The sequence below is a fragment of the Helicoverpa zea genome, chromosome 4, assembly GCF_022581195.2.
Source record: "Helicoverpa zea isolate HzStark_Cry1AcR chromosome 4, ilHelZeax1.1, whole genome shotgun sequence".
NCBI lineage: Eukaryota > Metazoa > Arthropoda > Insecta > Lepidoptera > Noctuidae > Helicoverpa > Helicoverpa zea.
In genome coordinates this window covers 3,367,330-3,382,742 of record NC_061455.1, presented here as the reverse complement: position 1 = coordinate 3,382,742, position 15,413 = coordinate 3,367,330, and the positions used below count along the sequence as shown (strand labels likewise).

Below are 15,413 nucleotides of genomic sequence, written 5' to 3'. Positions count from 1 at the left end.
CCCGTAACGACTGCCATGGATTTAATGACAGCATAAGCTTATAAACTAGAAAAGTTGAAAAATATGAAAAAATATAGACCAAATGCATAATATCTCAAAAAGCAACCAATAACTATTTTAAGGAATTTCCTTAAAATATAATGATTCCCTTTTGTCTCTTATTTCATTTGTTAGCGAATGAATCATTTTCACCAATTAGAAAAATTGTGATGTTTTAACTATATGTATAAACTGCTACAATTTTCTGGTATTTAGGTAGCACTGGCAATAAATTGCGCATTTGAGGATATTTAAATACATAGGCATGCTCATGTTAGGAGTCCTCAGTGTCAAACTGAACAATGTTCAGCATGTACGCTGCTGTAATTTTGAGCTTTTTAGTTATAACGGTAAGAAAAAAATATTATCTAATGGTGATTTCTTCCTCAACGTCGCAGACTTAAAACAAGGATAGCCAACTTGTTGCGTCGGTAATGACATTGAGGATCATTGCATTTCTATAAAAAAAAATTAACCCCAATATCATTTTACAGGCTGCATTGGACAAGGAAATATGCACAAGCTATGGATATGAAAGTCAATTAATATTAATATGTTGACGTTTAAAAATGTGAAGGTGTGGTACATTCACTTTTTTTTTTCTAGTCTGAAACTAATTGCTGCATGAATGAACTTCCAAACAACCAGATTTATAATCCATATGACATGTCAGATTGCTCTTTAAGGAAATCTCTGATGAGTGAAGAATGCAGAAGTACTTCTGAACGTGCAATTCAAGAAAGTGATAATAGCTTAATTTTGCCATTATAACATTCTAAATGTATAATTTCATTTTCACAGTGCGAGGAAGAATTTTGTCAAAATAAAAAATTAGGCCTCATTGGTGATGACGATAAGCTTGACAGATCCAAAGCACTAGACGCCATGTTTAAAAAAGTTTTAGCTGACCCAAGTTTATTGGAAGTAGTGACATCGAAATGTATCAATGGTGACATCAAACCATATGGATCTGCAAAATCATGTGAAGGCGAGAGATTTAATCGTTGTGTAGTAGCGCAATGGCTAAAAGTATGTATAAAACTACTCTTGCTGAAAGATCGTAGATTTTTCCGTAATCTAACATTGTTTGTGTGAAAGTATTTAATGTTAGCGAGAATGTATTTAAAACCCAAGTTAACTGACATAAACATCTGTGTTTTCAAAACAACTCGGTACTCATGCATTTCTTCCTATTACAGAGCTGCACAAAGTGGAACGACAGCTCTACATGCCAGCAAACCAAAGAATTCTTTATAAAAGAATGTTAAATTTATTTCCGTAAATTGTTAGTCTCAAAACCGCTTAATAAAATGCAGCATCAAAATATTGTTTTACTTCTAAACCCTTTTAAACAAAAATTCATATTCGAAAAGCATTGAGCCAAGAGTTGAGCCCTGTGGGACTCCTTCATAATCTACAGTTTCTGTAAACCTTTTCAGATGGACATAAACATGTTTACTCTACCACTCAACTATAAAACACTAAGAACTGTTGAAATAAAAGCAATTTTTACGTTTTGATAGAAAATCAAGATAGTTTTTTCCAATAATACCGCAATCAAATGCTTTAGTTAAACCAGATATGTAAAGCATTGTTAAGTAAAGCAAACACAAACCTAGCGGATGTTTTATCCGCCATGGTTATTTGTTGCAAATAACTATATTATTGTGTTCAGCAACAGCACACACGATATTAAAATCCCCTTTTGTACCATAATAGTCATTAATAATCCTATTATTATTTTTATATTTACGAACAATCCCCTGTACCTAGAAAAACATTCCATTCCCGATCTTAGAAAAACAGAAATTACTATTTCTGTGTTCTCAATTCTTTTGCAAGTGCTCTTGTTTTATCGTTATCATCAGCTCAGAATCATAATATTAATAAAAATCCAAAGAAACCAAGCTCTGGGTACTGCTTAAAAAATTGAAATACGAATCGGTTAAAAACTTGAATAAGTGTATCTCTGACGACACTAAGAAATATTTAAAAATTATCCGTCCAGCAAGGTTACCACGTGTATGGACTTATTATTTCTTATTAATTGAATCTTTATATCATAATGGGTCACAAGCACTCTTTTTTCTTTAATTTAAGAGCTTTCCATTTCCGCCTATCGAGTGCCAATTCCTTAACATCTTTGTACGTCGCAACCTGCGAGACCACTATTTCTATGCACTATTAAAGTAGCAAAAAAATAAGAGAGGGAAAATGATGCAGGATACATGATATAGGTGGGTAGCATAAGCTTTCCAACTAGAAAAATGTACATTAAATTCATAATATCTCAAAAAAGTAACAAAAATATTTTTTTACAAAAATTTTCCTTAAAAATTACAGATTGTTTTTTTTGTCGCCTATTTAATTCATTTGTAAATTAACTTGTCACCTATTAAGATGAACATTTTAATCGTTATACCTCAATGTGAAAAGTACTACAATTTTCTGGTATTTAGGCTGCACTGGCAATAAATTGCGCATTTGAGAATGTTTTAATATATATACATATGTGTTTATGTTGGGAGTCCTCAGTGTCAACGTGAACAATGTTGAGCATGTACGGTGCTGTGATATTGAGCTTTGTATTTGTAACAGTTTCGGTAAGATACTAAAAAAAAACTTATCGGATAACGGTTCTTACACGTCGAAGACCAAGGATTATACACTCATTCCATAGACATTATGACATTAAATTTTTCATAAACCCTGCATATTCAGATAAATAAATAAATTAACAACAATTTTATTTTGCAGGCTGACATTAAATATGATATGGACCTATGCCAAGAGTATCAAGGAGTGAGTATATAAAATATCATTGAAAAGGACATTTTGGACTTCTATTGACCTCCACGAATTACTTGTTTAAATTGCTTTACTTTTTTAGTTTCTTGTACCATGTTGCGAGGATGATTTTCCAGCGACACCTCCCATGACAGGTGAAAAACCACCTGACATGTCTGAATGCAATTCTCTTATTTCAGGGGTGAGAATATTTTTCTAATGTAGCCCTATTTTTGTTAAATTATTACTGAGCAATGGTAATGTGTGTTTCAATTTTACAGTGCGAGCGTGAATTGTGTCGAGCTAAAAAAATGGGGTTTGTCGGTGATGATGGTAAAATAGACCGAGCCAAAGCAATAGACGCCATGTTTAAAAAAGTTGCAGATGACCCAGGTTTAATGGCAGAAGTGAAATCCAAGTGTATCAATGGTGACTTCGAGTCATATGCGCCCACAAATACTTGTGTTTTCGAGAAAATTAGTCGTTGTGTTCATATGCAATGGCTGAAAGTACGTATAAAAAGTTTTTTTGTTGTTCTTGGCGTATTTATAAAGTTTTTTTATTCATAAATTTTATTTTATATTAATAAGAGTCAGTCTTAGATTAGTACATGTGGTCCTTTTAATACAATAATGTAATGCCATACATTTGAAATTTTGCAGCGCTGCACCAAATGGGGCGAGAATGAAACGTGTCAGACATTCAAAGGACTTATAAAAGAATGTGTGAAAATCTTTCCATGAAATTCGTGCATTAATAAGTGTTAAAAAAACTAAGAATTAAACAACATAAAAAATATTGTTTTACTTCTTAACCCTTATAACAAAAAGTTATTTTAAGAAACCTTGCATCAAGAATTGAGGTTTGTGGGACTTCTAAACCTACGAATATTGTTTGTTTAAGTAGTATTAACTTTTTATCCCATATCCTAAGTACGACGCAATAGAAATTAATGAAAAATTATTTAATTTTTATATAGATGTACTTCCTAAGCCTACCTTGGATACCAATGGCTGATTAAATGGAAGTAAATTATTAGCACAGACACTTACGGAGAACCGTGTGAGAGGAGGCTTATGTCCAGTAGTGGGACGATAAAAAGACCGACGATGATAATGATACAAATCTCTGATGATATGCGTGGGGAGGAGCTGCTAAGATGCATATGATTAAAATTGAACGAGCACAAAGAGTAATATTGAAGGTAGCCCATTCGCTATCATTCTTTTACCCCACTACTGATTTGTACCAGAAATGCGGAGTTCTGTCTGTTCGTCAACTTTTTATCATGCTAACCGTTTTGCGGACGCATTCTCTTCTTCAGTATAACACAAACCTAAACGCGCATAAGCGTAAGAAAGGTAAGGTATGCTCAACTAAGCTCTACAAAAGTGCACTATCCCACCGCAGCTATTGTTTTCTTAGCTCCTATTTATATAACAAGCTTAATGCTATACTAAATATTTATCCACTTACTAAAGTCAAATGCAAGCGGGTGTTAACCACGTATCTGCTAGATCTAGATTACGTTACAACTGAGAATCTCTTAACTATAGCCATATAAGGTATACACTCACTGACACCCACATCTCACATACATACATACACGCACTCCTCACCCACACATCCACTTACACCCTCTTACACTCTCACTCACATTATACTCCACATACTAACACACAAATCATATTTACTTAACACCAGGAAATATATAAATACATATTAATAAATACACTCAAGCCACAAGTAGTTTTAATCTCTAAAATGTTTTCCAATTATTGTTATTTTTTATTTTTTTCCTATTTGATTTTGTTTTACTTGCTACAATTGGTTTTTATGTTATGTACACTTATAATATTGAGTTACACTATGTTCGTGGGGGGGCCTGGTAATCTGCGTGACAGGGTTTCCTAGTGCGGATACCAGTCTCCCACAAAGGACTGGTCTGAAAAATGTTGTGAACTTAATTTTAAGAACCTTTGTGGAAGAGAAATAAAGATTTAATTATTATATTTAATTATAATTATTAATTATTATTAATTAATTATTATATGATCAATCTTAATGAGAAGCACCTTGAATAAATCAGAATCCTATGCATTACAATGTCAGTTTTGTCAATCATCGTTATTTGTTGATAATACCTCTAAGTACACATAATATTGAGTGAGACAATACATACAATACTACAAAGTTTGGTGGCGTCTAAGCTCATTGTCAATGATGGCGACTATATTCTCTGAGGAGATCAGCTAGCTGTGTACGAGATAATATTAAAATTCAATAATTATATCAGCAGTAAATTCGAAAGACCTGGAAATACTTCAATACTAAAACTGTTCTTTTATTATTCAAGTCAGTTTGTTTTTAACCATAATGCCTTATTTTGTGTAGCTATTTCTACATAAAAATGCAGCAAAGGGGTTAAATATGACATATGAATATGCAGCTGAGTACCAGTGCTGTACAAGGAGCGCCTATATAATCTGCTCAGCCCAGTTAGCCGGGCAAACCAATATAGCAAGACTGGTTGTCAGACTTTCTGGCCTCTGACTACCCGTACCGACTATCAAAGATGTTCATAAGCAAGCTGGGGCCAATAATAAAGATATATTGTTGGCCCCAGCTTTCATATGCCGTCTTCTTATTTCTTATGACCTCCGAAACATAGTCAGTGCTTAAGATTAAAAAGTACAATTTAGAAAAGTTGAAACACAGTCATGTGAGAGGTTGGTTCTTTACCCACTAAGTCACCACGTTTACAATCACACACATGACATCCTATAACAGCTATACAGGGAAATATAAAAAAAAAAAACATTGAAGTAACAATTCTGATTAAGTTATTACTCGGGTACAATTTTATGGTATTTAGATCACTATATTGCGCCCTTGTGGACATATAAACATATAAATACATTCCTTCTTGTGTAGTTGTCCTCAGTTTTAGTGTGAACAATGTTTAACGCGTACGGCGTTGTGATATTGAGCTTTGTAATTGTTAGAATATCGGTAAGATTATAGATCAAATTAAAAAAATATTGCATTAGTTTTATCGAACAAAGGAAAGTAATATTTGTAAGATAGTACGCCTTCATTCCATTATAAAAAATTGTTAACCCAATATAATTTTACAGGCAGGCTTTGATACCGTACAATGCCAAGACTATGGTCAAGTAAGTTAATTTTGAATATCTAAAAACTTAAATTCAAAATTAAATTGTATGCGGCCATGGAAAATACTGATTATTAAATAGGCTAGCCCGATGGTAAGCTATTTATTAAGTTGTTTATGGGCGCTAACACAATTGACAAACTTCATGTATTTATATTTATAGATACATGTTATAACACCTGGACTAAGGTCAACGAGCATCAAACAAATGTTACCGTACCGGTAATCGAACCTGGGATCATCAGTTCGGCACACCGGCATGGTGACCATTGTGTCGACGATAATTTTAAATTTTTATTTTTTTCTAGTATCTATTGGATTGTTGCAAGAATGAGTTTCCATCAAACACATATCCGATACCAGATGATATACCAGAGTGCCGTCATATGAATCTTTCAATGGTGAGAATGTTTTTATAATTTTGGCCTCATTCAAATTGCTACTGAAAATTCTACATATCATCATAGCGCTGAGAAGTCACGTGCCATCGACTGTAATACTATGGTTTTTTACAGTGCGAAAAAGACATGTGTGAAGCTAAAAAAATGGGGTTTGTTACCGATGATGGTAAACTAGACACAGTCAAAGTGGTACACGTCATGTTCAAAAAAGTTGAAGAGGACCCAAGCTTAATGGAAGATGTCACATCAAAATGTATTAACGGTGATTTCAGAATTTACGCAATTGATAGAGAATGTGATTCCATTAAATTTGTTCGTTGCGTTTCAATGCAATGGGTGAAAGTAAGTAAAATAAGTATCTTCCATCCAGATAATGTACCTATTATTTCGTATATTCGTGCTTAAACAAATAGTTTTGACATCATCATCCTCCGAGCCTTTTTCCCAGCTATGTTGGGGTCAGCTTCCAGTCTAACCGGATTCAGCTGAGTACCAGTGCTTTACAAGAAGCGACTGCCTATCTGACCTCCTCAACCCAGTTACCCGGGCAACCCGATACCCTAGTCACTTTAGACTGGTGTCAGACTTACTGGCTTCTGACTACCCGTAACGACTGCCAAAGATGTTCAATCACAGCCGGGACCTACGGTTTAACGTGCCATCCGAAACACAGTCAATGGTGTCTAAGATTTACTTAGAAAGTACATAGAAACTTAGAAAAGTTGCATTGGTACTTGCCTGACCTGGGATCGAACCTGCGCCCTCATACTTGAGAGGTTGGTCCTTTACCCACTAGGCCACCACGTCAAAATAGTTTTGACAAATGTTTAAATTTTTCCCATGCCACGTGCAATATAGTAATTTGTTTTTCTCATTACAGCGCTGTACGGACTGGGATGACAGTTCTAAATGTCAGCAATTTAACGATTTAGTCCAAGAATGTGTGAATTTCTTTCCATGAGTTTTATTCATTATTAATAATACAAAGGAGCAAACATTCAAACCTATAATTGTTATTATGATTAAAATAAACTGGAGCAGCCAAATTTTGTTTAAATAATTTTAAACCTTACGACGTACGAAGTTAGAGTTTAAATGGTTGTTTTTTTGTGTTTGCTCAAATATATATGGTAGATATTGCTGTATGAAAACAAATACACCATAGCATTTATTTCTACCGAAAGAAATAAAAATATTATCAAAATATTATTTATATGCTGGTGTATCTCATTGTACTGTCTCAGCGACTACTCCTACCAGTTTCATGATATCCTTTACAGGCTAAACGTAGTAACAGAAGTTTTAGTTTTCCATTTAATTACGAGCAAGCTGTAATAACTTCAACTGAAAAATAGCAATGAACCTGGAGTTTTGCCCTGGGGAATACCCATGGAAATCACTGTTCCCGAAGATCTTATCAAATAATTATCATATAACTTTTGTAAAATATAAGATATAAATATAAGTATGTTCCAATATGAGCCAACGACGAATATTTAATACCACCTTTCGATAGAAATACCTGATTAATATCAATAGAGACACAATTAAATGCCTTATTTAAATCAAAGCAAAGGAATACTATACTTATTATATTCATTGTACAATAAAATCTAATGGCTTTATACAAAACTCGAATAAAATATGTGCCCACAGGGTATGTTGAGGTAGATGGGAAAGTCATTAGAAATCCAAACTCCACAAAGTCCCTCATCCTCGACTTTATTACAATGCAAAGCTTATAAAAGTTGTAGCCATCGTCGTAATTTGTTGCACATTTAATATTGAGTATCTTCACAAGATTTAATCGACTCTAGGCTAATTGTGACGACGGTGACTGCTCGTTTTGAGGAGATCAGCCAGCTGTGCCCTCCGAAAATGGTGTCTAAGATATTATTCTAAGAAAATACACTCAAACTTAGAAAAGTTGAAACACACTTATACGTGGGAGGTTGGTTCTTTACCCACTAGGCAACCACGTGTTCAAACTGGAAACACACAACATCGTATAACAAAACAGGAATTCAAGGAAATATTATGAAAAAAATATACATTGAGGTAACAATGCTGATTAAGTAATTATTCGGGTACGATTTTATGGTATTTAGATCACTATATTACGCCATCATAGAAATATAAACATATAAATACATTCAAAGGCAATATATTCGTGACAGTTATCCTCAGTGTCAATGTGAATAATGTTGAATATGTACGGCATTGTGATATTGAGTTTCGTATTTGTCAGACTATCGGTAAGATTATATTGAATCAAATTAAAAAAAAAATATTGCATTAGTTTTATCGAACTAAAATTGATATCAATTATTTTGGAAAACTTAATCGATAATAGGTACCTATATTTATTTATTTATTTAAAAACTATGGAGGACTAATAGCTATGTTGCTTAAGATTTTAAGTCTTCATTCCATGACTAAAATCATTACCCAATATCATTTCACAGGCAGGCTACGATATCGAACTATGCAAAGACTATGGTCAAGTAAGTTCATTTTTATATCTAAAAACTTAAATAGAAAATATTTTTTTTAAGTGTGTGGTCGTCGTAAATCTTGGTTATATTACGTTTATAATTATGTCAGTTTTTTTTCCAGTATTTAGTGGAATGTTGCAAGAATGAGTTTCCAACAAACAGAGTTACGGTACCAGATGATATATCGGAATGCCATTCTAAGAATCTTTCACGGGTGAGACTATTATCATAATGTAGGCATATTTTATCTAAGTTCCTAAGTTGCTATGCTAATGTGAGTATGCACATTATTTTGGAGGGGGAAATCATCAAATGACTACTCCCCCTGTGGGTGCAGCGCGATGGAGTGTCAGACTCTTACTAAGTTTGTGTACTTAGCAAAGCCGCGGTAGTTCTTTCGAGCATCCCGCAGCCGCAGCAGGCTTTGGCCTGCTGGGTTGGTTGACTCTGAACATATGCCATCAACTTTATAATATTATGACTTAACTTTGCAGTGCGAGCAAGATATGTGTGAATCTAAAAAAATGGGTTTTGCTACCGATGATGGTAAGCTAGACACAGTCAAATTGGTGCACATCATGTTCAAAAAAGTTGAAGATGACCCAAGTTTAATGGCTGATGTCACATCAAAATGTATTAAAGGTGATTTCAGGATTTACGCAACCGATAAAGAATGTGATCCCATGAAATTTTTTCGTTGCCTTTCAATGCAGTGGTTAAAAGTAAGTAAAATAAGTAAGTTCCTTTCAGATAACGTCTTATTTTGTATACCTAACCTTGCTATGATTTATCAAATGATTTATTTTTTCACATGTCACGTTCAATTATTTTTTTATTTTATTACAGCGCTGTACAAACTGGGATGACAGTTCCAGATGTCAGGAATTTAAGGGATTCGTTCAAGAATGTGTGAATTTCTTTCCATGAATTTGATTGATTAATAATAATACAAAAGAGCAAATATACATAAATCCAATTAAACCGGAGCAATAAAATTTTGTTTCAATATTTATTAACCTTGAAAAATATGAACTTGCGAGTTTAACTCGTTGTTTTTTTAAGTTTGCTCAAATAGATATGGTAGATATGGCTGTATAAAAACAAATGCACCTTAGCAGTTATTTCTCGAGAAAGAAAGAATAATATAATCCAAAGATTAACCTATTTGCTGGTGTGCCTCATTGTATTCTGAGCATTTTCCATTCAATTAATTGTAAGCTGTAATAACTTAAACTGAAAAGTAGCAATGGACCCGGAATTGAACCCCCCCAGGGTTCAATTCAATTCCCACGGAAAAAAACTATTTTTGAAGAATTTATCTCATCATTATCGTAAACCTTTTGTAAAATATCGTTCAAAAATGTACCACTGTGAGCCAATGACGAATATTTTATACTCCATTAAATACCTGAATAATATCAGTAGATACGCAATTAAATGTCTAGTTTAAATTAAATCAAAAGAACACCCTATTGATTGTATTCAGTGTACAATTAAGTAAAATCAAGTCAATCAATGCAGATGAGTACCAGTGTTTAACAAGGCCTCCCTGACCTCCTCAACGCAGTTACCCGGTAAACCAATACCTCCTGGCAAGGCTGGTTGTCAGACTTTCTGGCTTTTGGCGACCCGTACCGACTACCAAAGCTCTCTGAAACACAGTCAATGGTTTCCAAGATATACTATGAGAGTACATAAAAACTTAGACAAGTTTAAACACACTTATACGGGAGAGGTCGGTTCGTTACCTACTAAGCCACTAAGTTCACAAACACGTATGACATCGTATAACAAAACAGCAGTACAAGGAAATATGAAAAAAAACCGAGGTGACAATTCTGATTAAGTAATTATTCGGGTACAATTTTATGGTATTTAGATCTATATTACGTCTTCATGGCAATATAAACATATAAATACGTGCATGGGCAATACGTTCGAGAGAATTATCCTCGGTGTCAATGTGAACAATGTTTAACGCGTACGGTGTTGTGATATTGAGTTTCGTATTTGTCAGACTATCGGTAAGACTATATTTCAAGTTTATAAATAGCATTTTTTATCGAAATTAGGTTGATATCAATAATTTTGGAAAACTTCGTCGTTAAGACATACATAACAAAAATCATAAACCCAATATAAATTTACAGGCAGGCTACGATACCGAACTATGCAAAGAATACGGTGAAGTAAGTTAATGTTTGATCTAAAACCTAAAAAATAAAATGTTTTTTTTTTTAAGAGTGTAGTCGAAAATATTGATTACATGTAGTTTTTTTTCTAGTATCTACGAGAATGTTGCAAGAATAAGTTTCCATCAAACACATTTCCGATACCAGATATGTCAGAATGCCGTTCTATGAATCGTTCACGGGTAAGAATTTTATTATTGTGTAGGCATATTTCATTTAAGTTATAAAATTCAATAAGTTATTATAGCGTGGTATGTACGGACGACTGCCTCGTTGGTCTTAGTGGTCGGAAGCGCGACTGCTATGACGGAGGTCTCTTGTTCGATTCCCTGATCGGGCTATAATTCGCTTCTTCCTCTGTGGGTGCAGCGTAAGGCAGTTAGACTCTTACTTACTTCGGGTACTAAGCAGGTCCACGGTATCTCTTTCAAACAATTATGGCTCGACCTGCTGGATTGGTTGATTCAGAACACGTGGCGTCAACTATTATATTATGGTTTAACTTTTCAGATCGAGCAAGATATGTGTGAGGCTAAAAAAATGGGTTTTGTTACCGATGATGGTAATCTAGACACAGTCCAAATGATACACGTCATGTTTAAAAAAGTTGAAGATGACCCAAGCTTAATGGAAGATGTCACAGCAAAATGTATTAACGGTGATTTCAGGATTTACGCAACCGACAAAGAAAGTGATCTCATGAAATTTCTTCGTTGCCTTACGATGCGATGGTTGAAAGTAAGTAAAATAAGTACCTTACATCCAGGTTAAAGTATTTATTTGCATAATCGTGCTTAAAAAAATGCTGCAATTTTTCTCATGTCACTTCCAATATTCTTTTTTTATCATTACAGAGCTGTACCAACTGGGATGACAGTTCTAGATGTCGGGAATTTAAGGGATTCGTTCAAGAATGTGTGAATTTCTTCCCATGAATTAATTAATATTTATTAAAAGAACAAACATGCAATAATTAAATTAAACTGGAGCATACAAATTCTGGTGTAATAATTTTAAACCTTTTAAAGTATGAAGTTAGATTTCATATTGGGCTTAGTGTTTGCTCGAATACTTAGACATGGATGTATTAGAACAAATGCACCATAGTAATTATTTCTAAACAAAAGAAAATATAATCAAAAGATTAACCAATGTGCTAGTGTGACTCATTGTAGTTTTAGCAACTTCTGCTACCAGTGCAATGATATAACTTGAACTGATAAATAGCAATGAGCCAGGAATTGAGCCCTGGAGGATTCCCATAGAAATTACAGTCCCTGAAGATCTAATCCAACAATTGCCATTTACCTTTAACTATGTTCTAGTACCAATGTTATAGACCCAATAATGAATACTTAATGTTACTTTTTAATACAAAATTTACCTAATTAGTGTTAATAGAGACGCAATTAAATGCCTTGTTTAAATCAAAGCAAAAGAATACTCCATTTATTGTAGACAATGCACGATAAAATCCAATGGCATTATAGAAAACTCGAATAAAATGAGTGTCACATGGTACATCAGTACAGGCGGGACGGTCATTAGAAAAATCCATAGAACTCCCTTCCTTTATTTTCGTACGGCCGATGTTTATTTTTATATCATGGTTTTTGCATGTAGTAGTGGCCTAATGGACAAAGAACTAACCTTTCAAGTATGAGTTGAGGGTTTGATCAGGCAAGTACCTATACAAATTTTCCAGGTTTGTAAATACTTACTAGGTATATGTTGAACACCAATAACTGTGTTTCGGAGGGCACGTTAAACGGTAGGTCCCGGCAGTCATTTGAAATCCTTGGCAGTCGTTACGGGTAGTCAGAACCTAGTCTTACCGAGAGGTATTGGGTTGCCTGGGTAATTGGTTTGAGGAGATCAGATGAGCATTCACTCCTTGAAAAACACAGGTACTTAGCTGCACCCGGTGAGAAGGCTCAGGAGATGATGATATCATGATTTGTGCATGTTTATGCAAGCATAAATAATACCTAAACGCATAATGGACCATGTTCACAATTTTGGTTGTTATTACTCGGTAGTTGTTACAATTTTCTGGTATTGTGATAACTTTGAAAAAAATGACATCATATGTCCGTGTGATTTCAATATAAATACATGCCGGTGACGACAATTCTCATTGTAAATGTCCAAAATGTTCAGTATGTATCGTGTGGTATTTTCCAGCTTTTTATTTGTTGCAGTTTCGGTAAGTCTACTTTTTACATTAACAAATTATTGTTTAAAGGATCATCTTTATTAGAAGGACGTAATACTTAAAAATTTTGGTTTTCTAATTTGATTACAGAATTGGAAAACTTCATTAACTTTGCTTTTTTGGTTACAAAATAATACATTTGACCATTTTTTTTTCAGGCTACTCTAAGCAAGGAAGACTGCAGAAATTATCTCAACAGTGACGTAAGTAGCTTGTGTATACGAAATAATGAATAGTCTAAAAATAGTAATGAGCCGGTCTTTAATTCAAGAGCATCTGTCGTTTCTCATATTTTTATGATTGTCTGTATGTTTCTTAGTTAGTAAGGCTTAATAAACGAATATTTAACATTCTTTATTATTTTTCCAGTATCTTCTGTTTTGTTGCAAGAATGAGTTTCCGTCAGTCAGAATTCCGATGCTGGATGACGTGTCTGAATGCGCTCATTTGGACCCTGAGTCGGTAAGATGTTATTTTGCTGTATTGTATATGTCAGAGTTTTAAGCCACTGGTACAAATATATTCTTAAGTGGAGAATGCAATGAAGCAATCTAGTAAATAAATCAAGTAACTACAATAGCCTTGTACAGACGATGATGATGATGATGTACAAAGGAATGTTGTTTTTTTGTATTATATTTAAATCCTTCTTAATGAATGATAGCTCCACGTTTGACCACTATCTCATATAACGGCAAGTAGACTTTAGACTCTTGACCAACGAAACCAACGAAATCACTTGAAATCCGTCTGTATATTAATTTAATATGATTTTTGTCATCAAGATAGCCAATAATTTATTTTCAATTTTGCAGTGTGAGCGTAGCCTATGTATAGCTAAGAAATTAGGCGTAGCTACCGCAGACGATAGAATAGACAAAGCCAAAGCAGTTGAGCTTTTATATGCAAAACTTGCAAATGAACCGAGTTTAATGGAAGATGTGCAATCTAAATGTATTGATGGTGACGTCGAGTCTTACGCTCCTGCGGAAGCTTGTGAGTCTGTGAAGTTGACTCGCTGCGTTTCCATGCAATGGTTGAAAGTAAGTGTAACTACATTATATAATGGCTGTGTTTAGAAATCCATCTCATTATACTGTCTAGTGCTGATGACAGATAAAATATTATTTATATACAGGACAGAACAGTCCATTGACGCTATTTTGAAAATAATAATTCTTCGCGTTTAACGTATACGTCGCACTTGTCTCACCAGTAAAATTTGGTAGCATATAACAAGGCATCGGATTCCTAATTACTGACTTTACGAGCACTAGGAATATACTGAGTTATAGACTAAGATAATTTTATCGTTGTAATTTATACTAAACTTTTCAAATTCCAGCGCTGCACTGACTGGGATGATGACTCGGAATGCCAGAAATTTAAAGAAGGCGTCCAAGAATGTGCGACTTTACTTGCATAAGTTTACTGATGTTGAAAATGGCTACCTATATAAAATAGTAATAAAGTTGTGCAATCATAAGTTTAGTTTTCTTTCTATGACTAAGTAACTACTAGGTTTTGGATTTGTTTTGAGAAGATTGTGAGCCTATATTGTACACTGCAGAAAATAAATTAAGGAAATCTCAAGGTTCCTGATGGATACAAATTATTTTTTCATCCAATTATTCCTTAATGTGTGAAAAAAAATCCAAAATTATTCATCGAATTTTATATTTTTAAGTACCTAAATAGCCCAAAGTCAATCAATCTAACATCATACTAAACTACCATCATAAAAATGTACCCCCTTCCTTCATTCCCTCCAAAACTACAAAGATTTGGTACTTACATTAAATAGCTGGCAGAACGTTAATTTGAAGGGAAGAACCGTACAATTGAGGTAACAACACAAGTCATGTGAAAACTTCGCAGCGTTGTGACCGGATCGCCTCAAACGAGCGAAGTTCGGTAACGGTACATTTACCCACTACTTCTGCTGTTTTAGGGTGAGGCGTTACTGACATATGTTTTCAAACATACAATATTATGGAAAAAAAAAAATGGGAAATTAACGGTACTGGCGCTGCTGGACTTCAGTAATGCCTTTAATACCGTTGATTTCGATATTTTGCTCGGTATACTTAGCTCTCTTAACATATCTCC

At 34.1% G+C, this 15,413-nt stretch overlaps 5 protein-coding genes across 5 annotated transcripts; all 5 read left to right on the top strand.

Moving 5' to 3' along the window:
* Positions 1-2,538: 2,538 nt before the first annotated feature.
* LOC124630078 lies at positions 2,539-3,615 on the top strand. Its single transcript, XM_047163800.1, has 5 exons — positions 2,539-2,642; positions 2,797-2,841; positions 2,930-3,028; positions 3,108-3,335; positions 3,489-3,615. The coding sequence occupies exons 1-5, from the start codon at positions 2,589-2,591 to the stop codon at positions 3,567-3,569; spliced, it is 507 nt and encodes a 168-aa protein (XP_047019756.1). The 5' UTR covers positions 2,539-2,588; the 3' UTR covers positions 3,570-3,615.
* A 2,169-nt stretch (positions 3,616-5,784) lies between these two features.
* Positions 5,785-7,539, top strand: LOC124630126. The gene is made up of 5 exons (XM_047163861.1): positions 5,785-5,838; positions 5,964-6,002; positions 6,310-6,402; positions 6,517-6,744; positions 7,283-7,539. Exons 1-5 carry the CDS (start codon positions 5,785-5,787, stop codon positions 7,361-7,363), a joined length of 495 nt encoding a protein of 164 aa, XP_047019817.1. The 3' UTR covers positions 7,364-7,539.
* A 1,064-nt stretch (positions 7,540-8,603) lies between these two features.
* LOC124630129 lies at positions 8,604-9,824 on the top strand. Its single transcript, XM_047163865.1, has 5 exons — positions 8,604-8,657; positions 8,868-8,906; positions 9,019-9,111; positions 9,392-9,619; positions 9,744-9,824. Exons 1-5 carry the CDS (start codon positions 8,604-8,606, stop codon positions 9,822-9,824), a joined length of 495 nt encoding a protein of 164 aa, XP_047019821.1.
* A 1,013-nt stretch (positions 9,825-10,837) lies between these two features.
* On the top strand, positions 10,838-12,084 carry LOC124630106. The gene is made up of 5 exons (XM_047163839.1): positions 10,838-10,921; positions 11,048-11,086; positions 11,182-11,271; positions 11,600-11,827; positions 11,944-12,084. Exons 1-5 carry the CDS (start codon positions 10,868-10,870, stop codon positions 12,022-12,024), a joined length of 492 nt encoding a protein of 163 aa, XP_047019795.1. The 5' UTR covers positions 10,838-10,867; the 3' UTR covers positions 12,025-12,084.
* A 1,060-nt stretch (positions 12,085-13,144) lies between these two features.
* On the top strand, positions 13,145-14,786 carry LOC124630098. Its single transcript, XM_047163826.1, has 5 exons — positions 13,145-13,295; positions 13,463-13,507; positions 13,674-13,766; positions 14,120-14,347; positions 14,650-14,786. The coding sequence occupies exons 1-5, from the start codon at positions 13,233-13,235 to the stop codon at positions 14,728-14,730; spliced, it is 510 nt and encodes a 169-aa protein (XP_047019782.1). The 5' UTR covers positions 13,145-13,232; the 3' UTR covers positions 14,731-14,786.
* The last annotated feature ends 627 nt before the right edge of the window (positions 14,787-15,413 follow it).

Excerpts from the sequence above, each read along its gene's own strand:
- LOC124630078 (XM_047163800.1), top strand. The coding sequence starts at position 2,589 with ATGTTGAGCATGTACGGTGCTGTGATATTGAGCTTTGTATTTGTAACA. Across the intron at positions 2,643-2,796 it reads TTGTATTTGTAACAGTTTCG|GCTGACATTAAATATGATAT; the intron begins GTAAGATACTAA and ends TTTATTTTGCAG. Across the intron at positions 3,029-3,107 it reads GCAATTCTCTTATTTCAGGG|TGCGAGCGTGAATTGTGTCG; the intron begins GTGAGAATATTT and ends TCAATTTTACAG.
- LOC124630126 (XM_047163861.1), top strand. The coding sequence starts at position 5,785 with ATGTTTAACGCGTACGGCGTTGTGATATTGAGCTTTGTAATTGTTAGA. Across the intron at positions 5,839-5,963 it reads TTGTAATTGTTAGAATATCG|GCAGGCTTTGATACCGTACA; the intron begins GTAAGATTATAG and ends ATAATTTTACAG. Across the intron at positions 6,403-6,516 it reads GTCATATGAATCTTTCAATG|TGCGAAAAAGACATGTGTGA; the intron begins GTGAGAATGTTT and ends GGTTTTTTACAG.
- LOC124630129 (XM_047163865.1), top strand. The coding sequence starts at position 8,604 with ATGTTGAATATGTACGGCATTGTGATATTGAGTTTCGTATTTGTCAGA. Across the intron at positions 8,658-8,867 it reads TCGTATTTGTCAGACTATCG|GCAGGCTACGATATCGAACT; the intron begins GTAAGATTATAT and ends ATCATTTCACAG. Across the intron at positions 9,112-9,391 it reads ATTCTAAGAATCTTTCACGG|TGCGAGCAAGATATGTGTGA; the intron begins GTGAGACTATTA and ends TTAACTTTGCAG.
- LOC124630106 (XM_047163839.1), top strand. The coding sequence starts at position 10,868 with ATGTTTAACGCGTACGGTGTTGTGATATTGAGTTTCGTATTTGTCAGA. Across the intron at positions 10,922-11,047 it reads TCGTATTTGTCAGACTATCG|GCAGGCTACGATACCGAACT; the intron begins GTAAGACTATAT and ends ATAAATTTACAG. Across the intron at positions 11,087-11,181 it reads TATGCAAAGAATACGGTGAA|TATCTACGAGAATGTTGCAA; the intron begins GTAAGTTAATGT and ends TTTTTTTTCTAG.
- LOC124630098 (XM_047163826.1), top strand. The coding sequence starts at position 13,233 with ATGTCCAAAATGTTCAGTATGTATCGTGTGGTATTTTCCAGCTTTTTA. Across the intron at positions 13,296-13,462 it reads TTTTATTTGTTGCAGTTTCG|GCTACTCTAAGCAAGGAAGA; the intron begins GTAAGTCTACTT and ends TTTTTTTTTCAG. Across the intron at positions 13,767-14,119 it reads CTCATTTGGACCCTGAGTCG|TGTGAGCGTAGCCTATGTAT; the intron begins GTAAGATGTTAT and ends TCAATTTTGCAG.